At 32.7% G+C, this 19,778-nt stretch overlaps 3 protein-coding genes across 7 annotated transcripts in view; 2 read left to right on the top strand and 1 right to left on the bottom strand.

The window, feature by feature from the left end:
- Positions 1-19,778, bottom strand: part of LOC125056828 — a 141,388-nt gene that overhangs the window by 98,463 nt on the left and 23,147 nt on the right. For 3 of the 4 annotated variants that reach the window (XM_047660133.1, XM_047660158.1, XM_047660149.1), the window contains exon 2: positions 11,840-11,876. The exons of the other annotated variant lie outside the window; for it this stretch is intronic. The gene's annotated coding sequence lies outside the window, so the exon portion shown is untranslated. The remainder of the gene's footprint in view (positions 1-11,839; positions 11,877-19,778) is intronic. 4 annotated transcript variants of the gene reach the window in all.
- LOC125056871 (juvenile hormone esterase-like) lies at positions 6,047-11,838 on the top strand. Of its 2 annotated transcripts, XM_047660192.1 has the most exons (5): positions 6,069-6,125; positions 6,618-6,663; positions 9,260-9,400; positions 10,105-11,441; positions 11,539-11,838. In XM_047660192.1, exons 3-5 carry the CDS (start codon positions 9,272-9,274, stop codon positions 11,708-11,710), a joined length of 1,638 nt encoding a protein of 545 aa, XP_047516148.1. In that variant the 5' UTR covers positions 6,069-6,125; positions 6,618-6,663; positions 9,260-9,271; the 3' UTR covers positions 11,711-11,838. The 2 variants fall into 2 exon arrangements, with proteins under 2 accessions (XP_047516154.1, XP_047516148.1); XM_047660198.1 differs by lacking the exon at positions 6,618-6,663 and having other exon boundaries at positions 6,047-6,125.
- Positions 12,999-16,291, top strand: LOC125056861 (esterase E4-like). The gene is made up of 3 exons (XM_047660181.1): positions 12,999-13,223; positions 13,649-14,973; positions 15,162-16,291. The coding sequence occupies exons 1-3, from the start codon at positions 13,047-13,049 to the stop codon at positions 15,421-15,423; spliced, it is 1,764 nt and encodes a 587-aa protein (XP_047516137.1). The 5' UTR covers positions 12,999-13,046; the 3' UTR covers positions 15,424-16,291.

Here is a 19,778-nt window from a genome sequence, read left to right as displayed (position 1 = left end):
ATGACAAGGTAATAAATCAGTTTTGACATAACTTGAATACTAAAAAAGCCAAACAAAGGTGTGCACAACAGTGACAACATAACTTAACAATTTCATTATTTTGTAGGATTAAAGAAAGGTTAAAGAAAATCATGTCGAACTGAACAACAAGAATCCCCAAACAACTCCAAAGAAACCTACAAGGAAGACACCGGTATTATATTTAAATTATCTCTATCTCTAAATAGAATAAAAGAAAGTTGCTATCCAGGTCTGTAGCATTTGCTACAAATTATATTATTAACACATTTATATAATTATATTAATATAAATGTGTTAAAAAATTTATAATATGAATTATAAAAAATTTTAAGTTTTGCATGGACAGAGCTTAAATTAATATTCTCTTATTTGTTGCAGAAAGCAAGTAGTTTTGGAGAAGCCTCGTAGATGCACAACCAAGTAATGATTAATTTAAAATTACAAACCGAAATTCTGATGAAGACATTAGAGTCACTTAAAAATAAATAGTATAATGAAATAAAAATGTTTTAAAGATAAATAGTGTTTTATTTGTTTAATGTAAGAGAATAATAATAAATATTTATTTAATTAATTTTTCAAATGTAAACTGAACTTTATTGACTTTAATGACTCCTTTTCCAGTCTTTGATTATTTAATTGTAATTAATTATTTGCATGCAGTCAAAAACTATTTTTAATAATGCCAAAGAAGTATAACTTCTTACGCGCGTACATAAGTACACGCACCCTTTTTTATTTATTTTGGAAGTGTGCTATTTTTTGTTAATTTTATGTTCACCGTAATATGGTCCGTAGTAATGGTCACGTATTTTAGAATTGATAGATTGTAACATTTTCTACAATATAAGTTGCCTATATTGTAGTAAAATGCAATATCTATTATATATTTATACTAGCGGATCCGACAGACGTTGTCCTGCATGATATTTCAGCGATTAGGATATTAAATAATGTACGAAAGTAGCGACTGCAGCGCCATCTGCCGGGCTGATTTGTGAATCTAAACCATTCCCAGATCCCCTTGAACACACACAAAAAATTTCATCAAAATCGGTCCAGTCGTTTGAGAGAAGTTCAGTGACATACACACTCACAGAAGAATTATATATATAAAGATATGATGTGGTGTACTTTAATAAATAAACATAACATGTTACACAGGCAAAGTTGGTAGAATTAAACCTAAACTTATACATCTTTTCTTGATTTACTTCTTATCCACGCGCTAGGGAGAGGGTGGCCATGACCCCTGGATCAGCCCTTGTCCGAAAATTATATAGAGAATATACTAGAGGCCTTAGAACACGCGTTAAATAGATATCCAAACACTTGGAATAGGAACCAGGTACGATATCTAACATAAAGAAGATTTTTCTACTCGTTCGAAATGAAAAATTTAATGCGAATAAAAAGGATAACTCCTACTTCTTTTGCATTTTTATTCAATATCTTAAGTGGTCAAATAATTCGTCTTGTTATGCATCGTCCGTTCATTGAACGTCTCTGGTTATGATGCTTGATTATATATAATAATAATAATTATATACTAGCTGCCCACGCGAACTTCGTCTCTCCTTAATGTGATTTTACTTAGCCGACATTTTTAGTTCATACCAACATGGAACATTTCGCTATGACCCCAGAGACTGTTCGGTTTTTTAGATTGAAAACTTATTAGGTTTTTCTGTGAATTTTTCTCTATATACCTCATAGTTCAAATCATAAGATTTTAATTAACAAATAAAAATAGGAGTTGTATGTATTTTTGGTATGATGTATCACTAAAAAAAATTGTCGAAAAAATATAAAAATTTGGGGTGGACACTCCTGTTGGTTTGAAAGATAGATAGTAGCCGATTCTCAGACTTACTGAATATGTTACATAATAAATTTCATAATAAGCGGTCAAGCCTTTTTGGAGGAGTACCTATGGGAACGAACATTGTGACACGAGAATTTTATATATTAGATATTATATAACGGTGAAGATAACGAAGAACGATTCAGAAAGGATTTACTCAAAATAACTGTTTCGAGGGAGGAGGAAGGGACGCACCATCAACGGTACCAACAACAGAAAATATTGACCAAATTAGTTTCTTTTCGATGTCTGTCTTTCGATAACTGAGTTACTTAAGGCAGCTTTTGGCAGGCCGCGTACCATCACTATGTCGAACAAGTTGACCACTGAAGTATTTCCGAACCAATTCGATTTAGGGTCCACCATTACAGAAAAATGTGTAACTCTTCTTAAAACGCAGGCAACGCGCGCCTTTCGGCAATATCAGTGTCCATATCGCTTATTATCAGGTGAATCTCAGGTTGGTTTGTACTCTGTTATATAAAAAAAATAAGAATCTCATTTTAGGATCGAGTCTCTTTACATATCTAGTTTTTGTCTCAAACAGAATATTTATTTCAAAAGATTCACAGCAAATGGAAATAATTATCTAAATAACATAACCGGTATTTTTGTCAGATGTTTGTTATGTGAAGGTTTATAATAAAAATTTGAATCACGATTATAGCTAGCGCATTACAATCCAATACATTTCAACTTCATTAATGGTAGGGGAGCCCACGATGCTCAATGGGGATTTACTCGAGCGTCGTAGAGACCTATTGGGATGCAAAGTTTAGATAAAAAGAAGAAAAAAATGTTATATGATAAATTCCTTTTCATCGGTGGGGGAAGCGGCTATAGATAGTTAAATATGTAAAAAAAAACTGTTGCATGGACATCCTCGAGCGCGTCAGATATTGATAGCATCTATGCCCTACGTATTTTTAATAATGTACGTATGTTAATCTGATCGTTTGCATGATGCGGGTGGTTGTATTTAAGGGTTGAAAATTAAAAAAAAAAAAAATTTATCGAGCGCGTCAGATTTTCTAAGGGAGTGTAAAGTGCACCAAAAAAAAGCTTTCATTCACTAATCTGACGATTTCGATGGGACGCAAACCCACAGCCATTTTCTTAATTTGCAAAAAAAAATCGCAATTTTGAAATACTCAAGCGCGTCAGATTAAGATATATGTGGTTCATCTTTATGTTCTAAACGTACTGTCTCATAATCTGACGATTATCTAGAGGGATTCGCCTGATCTGACAAAAAAAAAATAGAAAAACGGTTCACCTAAAGGGCCATGCCTGCAACTTCCCGCTAATTCCATTCCTGGGCGCTTAAAATTGATATTTTGAGCTCGCTGAGTTCAAAGAAATAACATTTCTATGCATTTGAGCTCTCCCAGCTCGAAAGTCTGATAGAAGTTTCATAGAACACAATTTTTGGAATTTTCAAACCGCAATAACTTTTGAATGGATCAAGCAATTTTCACGCGGTTGGCGGCATTCGACGCAGTTTTATCATCCTCATAAATAATTTTGCAATTTTAATTGATCGAACCACAAATTTCGGAGTAATCCCGAAAAAACACTTTTTCGGGTTTCTTTCGTGTACGATATCTCTCGAACGAATCAACCGCTTTTGACCAGCTTGGTGGCGATCGACGTGGTTTTTCAAGCTCAAAGGCGGATTAGTTTTTGAAATTGATCGATAAAGAAACCACTTTAAAAAAAAATATTTCTTATTTTTTTAAGATTTTTCAAAATTTCTCAAAATCTATCGGTCCGAATCGGTTCAAATTCACAGGAAATGTAATTTTGAGGGAAATATTTAGAACGCCGTTTAGTAGATTCCGATCGGTTTAAGGAAATGTAGGCATCACGCAGCTGTACGCATTTAACTTTATCGACGAATTTTTGTTATTTCGGCTTGCGGAAATCGTCAGATTATATATTTTTCATTATTCTTGAATTATTTCCTTCAAAATAAAAAAAAAATTAGCTACGCTCGAGAATGTCGAGATGACGTTTTTTTTTTACAACTTTGTTGCCCTCCCCTTTTTTTCCGTCACTCTCAAATTGTCAGATTAGTGGAATATACACTTTTTAGGATGTTATTAACTCACCCTACCTTAATCTGACGCGCTCGGGAATTTCTGATGGTCAATTTTTTTTTACTAAACTGATCCTGTCTCCTTCACGTGCGGCCTTATATATGGGCCTCATATTTTGTGGAGGTACTTAACCGGGTACAAGGTATCCCCCTATATATTAATCTGCCGCGCTTTAGTAAATCCCGAAATCCCCTCTTGGGCTCCCCTACCATAAGAACAGCATGTCAAACAGACATCTGCAACCTTTTCGGTAGAATCTAATATAATAATAACAACCTTAGTTGGTATTTGGGAATATATAATTATTGTCTGCTTTAAGAAATACATTATATAGGGACTAGCAGACCGGCCAAGCGTTGCTGTGGCTAAGGTTTTTGTTATATATTACATAGTAGTAAACTATTCAAGGGAAACGGTAGGAGAACTTATGTGAAACGTTGGTACTTTTAAAACAGCGCCATCTGTTAGAATTGTATCAAATAATAAACAAATATTTGCAATAAAATAATTAAAATAAGGGTACAAATTGAGATGTAAGGTATCCTATCTTTTAAGTTGGATCAAACTACACACGTTGTGCAAATTTGATTGAAATCGGTTCGGTAGTTTAGGAGTCCATCGCGGACAAACAACGTGACACGTAATTTATATATATTAAAGAAGATTATGGGGTAAGCACAATAAATTGGAAACCAGACAAGACTTACAGTTGGCCTACTACGTACTGAAAGTCTTGAGGGGTGTAGTGTGCAACCCAAGTGTACTCCAAGAACTGGGTTTGTTAGTACCTGTGGGATATGTGCGACGGCAAAAGTCTAGGGCCAGAACCAGTCTGTTGCAAAGATCCCCGTTATCAAAGACGTTGCGCCTACTGAATGCTGTCTCCGACACTATCGACATTTTTATATGTTCTCAGAGTGAATTCACAGTAGCGATAATTTGTTTATTATTATAATAAAAGTACTTTATTATAATTAATTTAATGTTTCTCGACATTATCGTAATGGCATAGTCTGGAAGGATAATGTATGTATGTATTTCTGTAATAAACAAATAAATAATAAATAATTATTGTTATTATTTAAACCTTTAACAGCCCGGGTTTCCGATTATCAGTTCAGTAGGATAGGGGTAATCCACGAATTTCTGGAGGTTACATGTATGATATAGGTAAATAGCAGAACAGAGCCGTGTTGGCCTAGTGGTTTTAATGTGCGATTCTCATCCCTAGGATCGTAGGTTCGATAGACTTTCTGCCTAAGTCGACGGTGTGTGTCAGGCACAGAAGGTTTAACTTAATTATCACGTAACATATACAAACATCTGAGGCGCAGACCTATGTTTATAGCGCCATTTTTATGTACGTATATAAATTGCATTTATTTTAAACTATTGTATATAGAATTCGAAGAACACAAATTTTATATGAGCCTTTGATAAAGTTATAGATGCCTTACATTATGCCCTAAAACAGAAATGGCAATGGGCGGGGCATAATATAGCAAGATACACCGATAATAATAGGTGGACCTTAAAGACAACTGTATGAAAAAGACCAAGAGGAAGAGGTCGCCCAAAAAGAAGGTGGATAGAAGAAATAGAAGCGGTAGCAGGAAACGAATGGAGAAAGAGATCCATAGACAGAGTCAGTTGGAAGAAGCTGGAGGTGGCCTTAACCCGTGAAGGGGTTCCGATCGACGGTACTGAAGGAAGCTAGAATATAGAATAACAAGCAAAAGAAAAAAAAATGTATAAAAATGTAAAATAATCTAAGCTGTGTATTATAATTTGTTTTTGTCATGATTGGATTGAAATTGGCATAATAATAATAATAATAAAACGGGCTTTATTATTATTAATCTAAAGACCACTACAATGCTAATAAACTTAATGACCCGATTAGTTAAGGGAAAGGGATTCAACGAAGCATATAAGTGTAAGGCCGTTTTACTATTAAACGACTCCATAATTCATTTTTTTTAACTCGTATTATTATATTATATAACTTAACTATCATTTATGAGAATTGCGACCTCGCTTGCCTTGTCTTCATTATTGCAGAATCTTTCCACATGCCATATTAAATATTAGTCAACAATAATATTTTATCAGAAACAGACGTTTACAAGTGACAATATAAGGTACTATTTTTCATAATAAACTATCACTGCTTATCGCTATCTATTATTTTTATATTACACGAGCCACACCCAAGAGGCTCATAACAAGGTGTCTATAATAGCTTAGCGATTTGGTTGTAAAGAAGTTTAAATAGTTTAGTTTAATAATATTTCAACTTAACAAATTCGTTTATACTTTCTGTGGTTATTACTATTTCAGTCAATATATAACCAATGTCTAAAGCAAAATAATTCAGTGGATAGCCTATTTCCCCTTAATTAGTTGCTGTTGATAAGAAAAATTAAACACATTTATATGTCACGTTTTTTAACTATTTTTTTACGGATAATAATTGGCAAACCTTAAATCACCGACGTGTCTGTAAGAAAATTCCAAATATCAAAATTGTGTCTCTATGAATATAATATGTCTTGTTTTATCAAGATAAAGCATAATGAATTCAAGTATGAGAGAGCGCAACTATTAAAATATCCTGCCTGCGTCGATTACAGGTCAACACAGCGCCATTAAGAGACGTTAAGCGAGCTTCATAGATTTGTGAGTTATTTGTTAATTCTTAAAACAATGAATAATAAATAGAAGTATATTCATTATTCACTGTTCGTTGTTGTTTCATAGTATTCTTTTTAGTCCGGTCAATCTAGACCAAAAAATGAGAGTGAAGGTACATAAAGTTACACAAGTCAGTTACAAGCTGAAAATCAGTAAAATGAACATCTACATTGACCGGACTATTTATCTTTTTTTGTCTTGTGTAATTATTAAAAAAATATAATTGCTGTATTTTTATCTAATAATTCTTCTGTTTTTTTGCCTGCTATTGTACTTATTTTATTATTGTAATATACATTAATTAATAAGCGTAATGTACTATTGTATAAGTATCTTTTCTCACGTAAGTGAATGTTGTAATGTTATTAATGAGAAATATTTGCCAACGGGCATTACAAGAAAAGCTTACATCTAGGAACACATAAAAAAAAATGGTACGTGTACTTATGTACGCGCGTAAGAAGTTATACTTCTTTGGCTTTCTTTATTTTTTTTTAATATGAAATAATTAATAATAAATATTTAGCGTTAATAATTTAACAAATTTAATATTTTTATTCAATTATTAATTAATATTAATAATTATTATTATATTATAAATTCAATTTAATAACTAGGTATATTTCATAACCTTTTAACTAAGTAACCATAGGTCTTTGTGAAAAAGCATTGCTAAATTTCTTTGAAAAAATAATTAAAACTCCTTTATTTGTTTAAAAGGTAAATGACAAATGTCATTTTGATCATTCAAAATTCTTGGCATACGAACTTCACGCATATTCTATTTCTTTGTACTTGTAGATTGTCTTATTCCTATCTCGCTCGGGCACGCTGTAATCACACTCCCAATTTTGTGTCACAGGTGCGCGCGCATCGTAAAATTTCACTCTCATCAATTTTTCATAACGCGCCTAAAGAAGTATAACTTCAAAAATAGCAATAAAACTTATTGTACAGTTGTACACCCTTTTACAGGCAAACACAGCACGCTTTATAAGTCACTAGCGGACCCGACAGACGTTGTCCTGTCTTAACTGTGAATATTGATTTCAGAAACAAAGTGTTTATTATTCTAATTCTTCATGATATACAACATTCTTTGTTTGTTTTTCTGTCTGACACGGGAACAGATATATTTTATCAATATAATTATTAATTAATATCTATTTTATCAATATAATAACTCCGATCGAAGCATTTGTTTTAAACGATATTCATTTTTCTTACATCCTCTTTGACTACATTTATTCTGTCAATGTTATGTCAAACGCCATAAGGTTACATTAAAAAAGTTTGAAAAGGAAAACGCAATGCACTTAATAAAATGCTAAAAGTCGTGATTACTTAATATGGTGGTTAAGTATTCTTAATTTTCCTAACTTTCCGCGCTATTTCCTTCTTTTTTCTTTCTTCAAACAACAAAACAAGAATTAGCGAAATCGGTCCAGCCGTTCACGCGTGATGCCGTGACCAAGGGAAATAGGGATTCATATATTCATATTATATACATAGATAACGATTTCTAACTAAGATAATTGTTACAAACTATAAATGTGATCTAAAAAGGGATATATATAAATGATACGTTATTGCAAAATTTTAGGAAAATAGCCCTGGAAAACTGTGAGAAAAGGAAAAAATCTTCTTAAAAATACTGTTTAAAGTGTCTATTTAATTACATACTTTATAGAAAAACAATTCCACCATAGGTTACTTGTTAAATGTAAATTCGTAATTAATTCTCATAGGAGCCTTTTCATTAATACCTATTAATATCAGATTCTCATCTTTTATAGAAAAAAATAGGCCATAATCCTACAGTTGTCAATAAATGAATATAAAACGCGTCAACGTTAAAAGACCAATAGTAAAAACGAATGAGGGCAATAAACCAAAACTAAAACACAAGTTGCGGTTTGTAATTTCTTTCGTACAAAAGCTAATCTCAGAAATAATCGTACAATTTTTATGCGGTTTCTGGTTAGTTTGGAGAAAATTTGGGCGAATTTTAATAAAAAAAATGTTATGAAGCGTGGTTTAAAACCTTAACCTAAAAAACTAAAACTAAACCTTTTAAAACCTTAACGATCACTATTAATTTTATCTTTGTGATTTACTTAGATAATGATATGTAACAATATTAGTAATTTAAAATAATTGCGATAATTATATTTGTAATGGTGTATTAATGTTTAATTGAATAAATATATCCTGACTTAATAGTAATAGTGACGCGAGCTATGCATATAATAAATATTTTTTTATCGAGGTAGACCTATTTGCTTGTACACTGGCTGAGCTCAGAGCTACTGGTTATGTTATTAGTTATAAGATCTAGGAAAATAATTATATATATTTTTTGTTTTCGTTTTTTGATTGAAGGATTATTATCGGTGCAGGTATTATTGTGTAGTTCTATCGCATTAGTAGTAACTGTTGAGAAAGAATATATATATCGAAATAAATAATAAATACTTAGGCCATCTATATTAGACACGCTGCCGATTTTTCCTGATAATAATAATAATTTTATTTCAAATTGCATAAACAAGTGCTGGTGAAAATTATGCTTTTTTGGCAGGTTTGTTCAGAAATGACACGAGTGAGGGTCGCTGAAGGAATTCTGGAAGGAGAAAAGTTAGATAATGATTACGGGGGGTCATTTTATAGTTTTAAGGGAATACCCTACGCAGAGCCTCCTTTGGGGGAGCTAAGATTCAAGGTAACGCATAAAACACTTGCTTGGTACATCTAGTACTAAAAAGTACATATATGTATATAAAATAAATAAATATAGATAGTTCCAGCTGCATTTTTTTCCAATTTATTATAATTTATATACCTAATTAAATTTTTGTGTCCTGTTACATAAATATATTAGGTCCTTACATATGAAATTGGCGTTTTATCGTACTGGCCACTTTGACCTTAAATATCTCCTCTTTGGTTAGGAATTCCAAATTCAAATTTTATAGCTATTTACTCGTGCATTTGTTTTTCGAAAACCAACGGCTGGTCAATCGCTCTAGGCCACTGCTGCTTCACGACAACGCTAGACCACACACTGCACAACAAATTTAACTTTGATGGGGCAGTCGAAACCGCCTTCAAAGATTTTATCGATTCCCTTTCGATTGGGTGTTTTAGTAAATAGATCAATGAATTACCTATAAGATGGCAAAAGTGCATAGATTGCATTGGTACATACTGTGATTAATTAAATAAATTCCATTAAAAAAAAAATACTTTTTGTTCCTCCCATACAATACGCCTATTTCATATGTAAGGACCTAATATTTAGTGATTAAAACTAGTAAAAGCAGGACTAATTACATTAAATATTATTGAGAAGTTTTAGTAATTACAAAACAAAAATATCATTAGACAAATAGATACGAGTAATACTTAATTAAGTATATTTTATAGGCTCCAATACCAAAACAGCCATGGACGGGTGTTCGGCTAGCCAAGGAGCATGGGCCTCGCTGTTACCAAATAGATTTATTTTTTCAACCTAAACCTAACATGGAACCGTCAGGAAGCGAAGATTGCTTGTATCTTAATGTTTATAGCCCTGACATTGCACCGTCTAAACCACTTCCAGTTATGGTTTATATTCATGGAGGGGCTTTCATAAGCGGCAGTGGAAATGATGATATTTATGGGCCAGAATTCTTAGTAAAAAATGATGTTATTCTCGTAACAATCAACTATAGGCTCGAAGTAATCGGATTTCTCTGCTTCGATACTGAAGATATACCAGGAAACGCTGGGATGAAAGATCAGGTAGCTGCATTAAGATGGGTGAAGAATAACATAAATAGTTTTGGTGGTGATCCTAATAATATAACCATTTTTGGTGAAAGTGCTGGCGCTGCAAGCGTATCTTATCATTTAGTTTCACCAATGAGTAAGGGCCTATTTCAAAGAGCAATTACGCAAAGTGGGACATTGTTGTCTCCTTGGGCGTACAATTCAGTCAGCGCACGAGAAAAAGCCCTCCTACTTGCCAAACATATGGGATGTGAAAGTAATGACGACAAAGTAATTTATGAATTCTTTAAAACTCAACCAATCGAAAATCTAATATTGAAACAATTTCCTATAACCTACGCTCAAAACGCAAAAAATTGGGTGGACGTAATGTTTCCTATCGCTGCGGAAAAAGAATTTCCTAACATCGAGGCCTTTTTTACCGGTGACGTCGCCGAGGTACTACGCCAAGGTATCCACGAAGGTGTTGATGTTATAAATGGATGTACAGCAGATGAGGGAACAGTTGTTTTTGTTTCGGGACTTAAAGCTGAGACCGTATATGATCAGGCCAGCAAATTTAACGAACTTTTAATTCCTCAACCACTATCATATCATTGTTCAATATTGCAACAATTGGAAATAGGCAAGAAAGTTAAAGAATTTTACTTAAAGGACGCAAAGACGCTGGAAGAGGTTATGCAAAAAGTCGTAAGATTTATGGGGATGGATTATTTTAAATATAGTGCATGCTTATGGCAAAAGATATGTGCAAAGAATAATAAAAATAGAATATACTATTACAACTTCACGTGTCAATCCGAAAGGAATATATTTTCAAATCAATTTAATACGACAGAATTTTTACCCAAAACCTCAGTGTCACACTGCGATGATCTGGCTTACATATTTCCTTGTAAATCTTTGCTACCAAAAGTAGAACCAAACTCCAAAACTTATAAAATGATAAACACGGTTACACAATTGTGGTGTAACTTTGCAAAGTATGGGTAAGTACATGACTTAATTTTCCCATATTTTAACTTTAAGGTTTGTGGAATACGTTGTTTATTTTTTTTTATAATTAATTCAACGTTTGCATTTCAGAAACCCGACGCCTGACAATAATTTGAAGGCAATATGGGAGCCATTCACAATTGAGAAACAGTATTATATGAATATTGGTGAAAAACTTCAGCTGAAATCGGAAGTTGACAAGGAGGAAATCACTTTTTGGGAAACGATATTTAGTGAATATTTTCCTCGCTTGACGCCATAAATGATTTTTCTGGCTATGACGCTAAAAGGTTAGGAAAACATTGGGTCTAGTTGTTTGGGCTTTAAACTATAACACGTTTGAAATATGGGAAATGGAATCTAAAATGCAATAAAAACTATATAAACTTACCCAGTTGTCACTGTTATTTCTTCCACTCTTGGTTCACCTAAAACAACAACAAAACTGTAGTAGGTATTCTAGTCTAAAATGGTTCTTTTGCAACTAAATTCTTTAAATATTAGCAAACAATTCTATGATGACAGTTTTAATAACATACAACTCACTCGTTTAATTATATATTCTAATTAGAACATCTCTTTGAAGGATAATCTAGGCTATTTGTATTTTAAATTACGAAAACAACCCACTAAGCGATCCTGTCTGGTTTTTGAATAATTAATTAGATAGTTTCAATTTGTAATCAAAGTTCTATGAATATGCAGCGCAGATCGCTTGGTTGTAATTAAATTTTAATCCTTTTGTAAAACTTACAGTTGACTAGTACCACGAGGCTTATACAACTTTGATATTATGCTATGGGCATGTTACAAGGCGGATAATAACGAAGTATTATCTGCTACTGCAACTAAAGTTCTGTTAAGGAAATACACTTAAAACTGCTTACTTAAGATTATTTGTTCAATGGCCTTTGCGTCTCATGTGCTCTTTAAATAATTAATCAAGCTAATCGAGGTGGTAATCATACGTAATGAAATTATATTACATATACTATCTAGCCCATGATATCGCCTCGTCTACATCGAAATCTTTAGAAGTACATTTTTAATAACCATTACATTTTACAATCAAATCTTCATTTAATTTATACCATAATTTCGAGCTCCAAATGACCGACTGGAAAACAGCGAAGGACGGTCGCGATCTCCTGTTTTGAAGGTAATTTTTAGTCGCTGAACCAACGGAGTAAGTATTAAGATAATATATAAGATTTATAGAAAATAATTAGCATCGCCCCAAATTCAAACAAAAATTTATAGAAATAATTTTTACAAAAACTTTTTAAAATATCTCTCTAAAACTTCTGTTACTCTTAAAAGTCCATACCTTAAGTTTTGATGTTCTCGTGTTTTTCCTCCTTTCGTCTTTTCTGAGACTGTTTTTTAATTAGGGCCTTAAATCGATGCAATATAAAATGTATGTAACTATGATATAGTATTAAAAAAAAAAATATTTTCCTTAAGACTGTATAGTAGGAATAAAGATACAATCGACGTTATTATCACCTATCTAGATTTATTCTGAAGATACCATGATAATTCACCTATATATATATATTTAAAGATTAACCTTTATTTCAGTGTGCATCTGTTTCAAAATGATAACGTCAGTGATTTCTATAGCTTTATTTATCGGCTGCGTTAATTCAGTTCAAGTGACAATTGAAGAAGGTATTGTAGAAGGTGTTGAGGTTAACAATCATTATGGAAGTCCATACCACAGCTTCAGAGGGATACCTTACGCTGAACCCCCTCTTGGAGACTTACGATTCAAGGTATTTTATAAATATAATCAGCTTAGCTCTTTATCTTCCTTTAAATCTCTACTGTATAAGCATTTCCTGTCCACATCATATCCATAACTCCACTTTCATACTAACTGATCTGAAATTATCGTGATTTATATGTTCTACTGTTCAAATATGTTTTAATTACTTTCCTTAGTTACATTAGTTTAGTCTAAGTAATTTTATGTAGTTTTGCACTTCTTTCACACCACTTCACTTCTTAACCTTATCTATTTTTTTTTCTCACAGTGGTTGACTGGAAGAGATTGCTCGAAAGCGATAAGGCCTATAGTTGCCATTTTTTTTTAATTATTTTAATTCTACTGGATTTCTGTGTTACTGATACGAAGTGTAAATAAATAAATATGTAGTAATATAAATAATATAATGATTTAACAGTTTTAATTTTTTAGGCCCCTCAACCTTTCAAACCATGGACTGGTGTGAGGCAAGCTAAGGAGTATGGATCTGTTTGCTTTCACTATAATTTGTTCATCGTACCATATCCTCCTCCTACGGGCAGTGAAGATTGTCTCTTTATTAATATTCACTCGCCAAATGTTACATCACCAGAACTATATCCAGTTATGGTATGGATCCATGGAGGAGGTTTCGTCAGTGGTAGCGGCGATGAATATGAGCCCGATTTTTTAATAAGAAAGGGAGTGATTTTAGTCACTTTTAATTACCGACTAGAAGTTTTAGGCTTTCTCAGCCTTGGAACAGAAGACGCTCCTGGAAACGCAGGAATGAAAGACCAGGTTCTAGCTATGCGTTGGGTTAAGAAAAATATCAGAAAGTTTGGAGGAGATCCTGACAATATCACTATATTTGGAGAAAGTGCAGGTGGTGCAAGTGTTTCATACCACCTGATCTCACCGATGACAAAAGGTCTTTTTAAACGAGCAATAACACAAAGCGGAACTGCTAACAGTTGGTGGCCAAATACATACAGAGCAAGAGAAAGAGGTATTCAACTCGCGCGAGAAATGGGTAGCAATGCAACGGATATTAAAGATGTGTATGAGTTTTTAAAAATACAACCTGTTGAGGCTTTTGTCAAAAGTAGAATAGTCGTCACATACACACAGGCTACCAAAGAATCACCAAACGTTTATTTCGGTATTGTATCAGAGGAAAATATTGCCGGTAATGAAGTTTTCTTCCAAGGTGACGTGTACGATACAATGCGAAATGGAATCCATGAAGGTGTTGACGTTATAAATGGATATACAGAAGACGAAGGCACACTCTACATAGCGACAGGAACAAATATACCTAGAATATTCGAGCAGGCTAATCAGTTCTATGAGTTTTTTGTACCCGAACCACTTACATTACACGTCCCTGTCGTTGAACAAACAAAAATCGGTAAAGATATGAAAGATAAATATATGAAAGGTGCTATAGTTTCAAGGGAAAATGTTGACGACCTTCTGAAATATTTCGCATTTGAGAATTTTGTTTACGGTGCTCTCTCTTGGCAGAAATTTGTAGCTAAAAATAATAATAACAATAAAATATACTTGTATAAATTTACATGTAAAACAGAGATGAATTTAGCTATCAATGCATCTGCTGAGGCTGCAGCATTGTTCCCTCATAGAATATTAGTCGGACATGCAGATGATCTCCCTTACTTCTTCCCCTTTGGAAAAGATTTGGTAGATATGAATTCTGAAACATTTCAGATCATTGACAGGGCGACAACGCTTTGGACAAATTTTGCTAAACACGGGTAAGCCTTGAAATCAATAAATCAATCAAATGTTTTCTTTTAATTTTAACTAAATATTGATTTATATATAAATAATAACAAGTACATCCCTACTACCCTGAACATCTTATATATAAAATTATTCATACAGATTTATTCTCATGACTTCTGTTTTGCACTATAGTTATGTAATGTGTTTTTTTTTTCAGAAATCCTACTCCGGACAACAGCCTAGGAATAACCTGGTCCCCTTATACCCTAGAATCCGAAGATTACTTAGATCTAGGCAACGTTTTAGCCGTTGGAAAAACACCAGAACAAGAAGAGTTGAAGTATTGGGAAGATTTGTTTAATGAGTACTATCCCCATGTGGTGCCATTAAATAATGCTCATCACTTGATGTCCTCAAGGTTTAAAGTTTACGCATTCAGTGTTATAATCGGCTTATATTCAACTATATATTTATTTTAAAAAAACTAATCCAGAACTACAACACGATTATTTTACAATGTCAATCAATTTTAAAAACAATTTCAGTATATTTTTTGTAAGTATAGAACCTACACAATTGTTATTATTAATTTCTTGGCATTAAAAATTTTAATTAAACATTCATTATTTTAAGATCACACAACACTTTTCTAGACAAAAGGGCTCCCGCAACCTGTCTCTCAGGGGTGCCATGCTTGTAAACACGTAAACAAACATAAAATTTATCTCAAGTTCAAAATATTATATTGGGATTAAAACACTTCTAGGATTATACAGGTAATAACATATTATTTACAAGCATGCTACAATTTGTAACATGAATATAATTTTGCTATATTTTATAAATGTAAAAAATTTTACCGAAAAAATTGCTACCAAAGAGATTAGAGATGTTTTTGTTAGACTTAATGTGGTTTTCACACTTCTACACTATACTATACGTATAAGTCATAATAATTCTAGGGATAGATAATAAACATTGCTTTAATCTTTATTACGCACGCGAGATATATCAAAATATTTTTCCTTATAGCCTAATTCATACATATAGAAGATAACAATGTATGAAATTCATATTTGTGTGACTTGTGAGAATTTCAATTCTAGCTAACGCATAAGATTTAAACTTTAAATAATACTAATTTAACGACAATCTTTTTTTAAAGATTAACAAAAAAAGGCGTAAGATGATAAAAAATTGTAGATTCCAATATGGACCAAGATAAGGTAAAACTTACCTAAATTATTAAAAAATACACAGAGATGGCTACAGGTTAAGGTAATGGTAACACAATATATTTCACCTAACTTAGTTCATGGCCTTTTCTCGGTGCTGAATTTCACCATATTTTACCACAGTTTCTCATGTTTGACCTGTATTTAAAAAAAAACACTGATTTAATTTTTAAGTAAACTTTTTAAAAACTATTATTTTATCGTCTTTTCAGTTACTTAAGAGAAATCTGTCTCAGATATGAACCCAATATTTATGTAAGAAATTATTAAAATCCAAGAAACGTTGAAGTTAGCAGATATGGACAAATAATGGATTTCTGGATATTAAAGTCTAGAATTTTTTAATTTTTGACATTAATAATTTAGTTGAATGTTGACAGTTGTTTTAAAGTTTTTGACAGTTGAATTTAATAATTTAAAAATAGTTGATGACAAATAATTGAACTGTCTTGCTATTTATTCAAAACCAACCAACATTGGCCAATGAAGAGCCTAAAGCCAGTCAAAGTTGGCGTGTCTACCAAAATCTCAATATATCACTGTATTATTCAAAAACTTCTTTATGTTCCGCAAAGTGCGTCCCACCAACAAAAAGCCAAAATTTATAAACAAATCTCCATTGCATGATATAATAACCATTCATAAAATCTTATAATCATATATATCCGCAACAAATAAAATAAATATACACGTCTCTCAGTATAAATATTAATTTAAAAAGTGCTTTTGTAAACAAAACAATTTCCCTGCTACGGATAGGATATTGTGTCTTACAGCGCTTGAATTATTCATTCACAAACAAGCTCAACACTTATAGTAATATCGCTTAGCCTGTGAAATAGCTCAGCGTTTGCTCAACTTATAATTAAATTATAATCCCTTTGAGCCTGAATTCAAATCTTGTACTTGCCTTTGAATTTTTTCGAAAAGTTACATCGTAAGTTGTTTGAAAATACTTCAAAAGGCTTATCAACTTTTGTTTTATAAATCACTATGTTCGTTAAAAAATTTTGAGTGACAGCATCGAGCGCTTAAATACTAAGGTTGTTCAATAAAAAGTGATAATGAGATTGACACAATTATCTCTTATTAAATTTTTTCGACATCTCATTACCCCTGACATACACCAAACTATGACCAAACGGAAAATCTGCTAGATGTATTAAAATAATTTCCACATATCAGGGTCTTAAGCGCGTGCCTGATACCAACCCACACACACCCTCCCAAATACTCACGAACTCACACAACCGGACCGGGTATAAAGTTCCGTCTTGAGCTCCACGATTTCTTTCTTTAGATTCCTCCAAGAGCGCCTTTATGAAACGTACTTCGACTGAAGGCAAACAACTACTTCTGTGTAACTTAATAGAAAAAGAATTTTATTTCATGTACATCACCTCAAGGTGATGGTGAAGATGGGAAGTCTTCCACAGTCCGTTTCACAAGGTATTTTTTTTGCGAACTAGCGAACTATGAAATCTACTCCCGGTGGGGGTCTTCCCCGAGAGATAAGAGCTCCAACTATTTAAAGTGTACTCCTCCTTCAAAGGCCGGCAACGCACCCACTAAAAATGGGTGTCCATGGGCTGCGATGACTGCCCTTTTTGGGCGTACCGTAGGCTCCTTTGTAAAAATAAGAAATAATAAGCTGTTTTATGACCCTCGCTGCAGCTTTCATCCCTTTCGCATATGTTACTTTGGTAATACCTTTAATTCTCTCCGAAAATTTACGGGTCCAATCCTTTATGTCTTCAACACTGGATAGTTGAATATATATATTCAACTATCGACAATGAAATTTGTCTTATGATTCTTTTTAGTCATCAAAATTTCAGTATAGCTTCAGATATTGACCGTAAGTCATTTAGTTTTTTTTATTGACGTTCATGCTTATACTTGTATATTATGTTACTAAGCTTATCAAGCCTTTATAGACCATATATTATAAAAAAATAACATGGAGAACTCTTAGGCTATGTTGCAGTCTCACTGCAGCGCCCTTGCCTTAGAGGCAGTCACATTATTTTTTCCACCCAGCACTTATTTCAGTTCGTCCTTCCAACCCAAACTGTATATTTAATAAGGAAAATATTACTTTTGGTTATTTAATATACTATAAATGTAAGTTACTTTGATGTATAACTTTGCGTCTGATTTATCTTTTTCGGTGATCATCCTTTACCTTTTAAACTGAAACTTTTGATGTTTTTATCACCGGGAAGTAAACCGATTTAAATATCCCAAACTTAGGTTTTCGTAATGAGGTTTCTGCGATATTGAAATTAAAAGAACTTTGGAAATTCTCTTTCTTCTTCAGATGACTTTCTTCTTTTTTAGGTAGTGTCATTATCAATTATTTAGTCAGTCGGCATTGGTTTTACAAAATAGCGGGACAGGTAAAACGCTTATATAAAAGTTGATTGTATTTAAAAGCTCTGTCCTCACCAAAACCTTTCTAATACAAACATTGTTTGCTCAATTTGTTCCCTCCTCTCCAGAGGATTGACTTCTTAGAACATTAAAGTTCACGCCCTTAACACAACAAAATAAAGACTGTTTTGGTACTATTTTGTTTTGCAATTTCAAGTTGCATTATGGGGTTATTGAACTTTACCTTAAGGTACGAGAATGTATTGAGGAAAATTTACTTCTGGTAGGCTGTTTCCTGGGGTATGTGACGTCAAAATATTGTTTTGTTTGTAAGTACCTACTTTAATATGGTAAGGTTTGGAAATTTCTACAAAATGTTTAATTACTTTTTATAAGAAGGGTTTTGTTAAATGTTTCAAACAAAAATTGGAAAACAGACAGTCTTTGTTGAATATGGGTTTAACTTTAAACAATAAATTATATTTCATTTTTAAATTGAATTCCGTTCATATTCTTTTTTGTACTTAGAACAGGTGTACTTTCAGTAATAAGTTGGTTCAGGAATAATTACACTGATAAAATACTTTATGTAACTATGATAAGACACGTACTTAACGGATTGATAAGTCATAAACATCGAAAAGATAAGATTGTTGTATATGTATAAAAGTATGGGAGACCAAGCGGTTTCGTAAAGGGACAAGGGCGTGGCTTTGGGTTCAATTTCCGATCGCAGTGAAAATTATAATTAAATTTGTTCTCCGCCATTGAGGGCCTGATCGAATGGTCAGTCTTTTCCCATGGCGGGTACAGTGAAATTCCACTGTTAAGTTAAACGTATGACTGACTGAAGATGTTTCCGAAAACAAAATATAGTTTTTAATCATTTAATAAACTGGTATATACAAAACGAGTACGAGAAAACCGCACAGAATTGAATTTCTGTGGTTTATTGTTGAAATACTGTATCGATACAAAATATTTGTTCTACTTTTAATTCACCTCAAATATCAATCCGTCAAGTAAGATCGATTTCAGTGGCTTGTATTGTTGCAATACAAATAGTTTCACAAGGTAAATGGGGTCAAAGAATTTCGCTATTAAACCTACTATATCATATAATTTGTAATAAACACACGCTGGGCGACGACGAAGATCCCGACTATTCAATTACCTTGAGATGGATTTTATTGGTGTCGCTGACGTCTGAGTGACAAAAAGAACCA

This window comes from Pieris napi, chromosome 2 (genome assembly GCF_905475465.1).
Source record: "Pieris napi chromosome 2, ilPieNapi1.2, whole genome shotgun sequence".
NCBI lineage: Eukaryota > Metazoa > Arthropoda > Insecta > Lepidoptera > Pieridae > Pieris > Pieris napi.
This window is presented reverse-complemented; position numbering and strand designations above follow the sequence as displayed.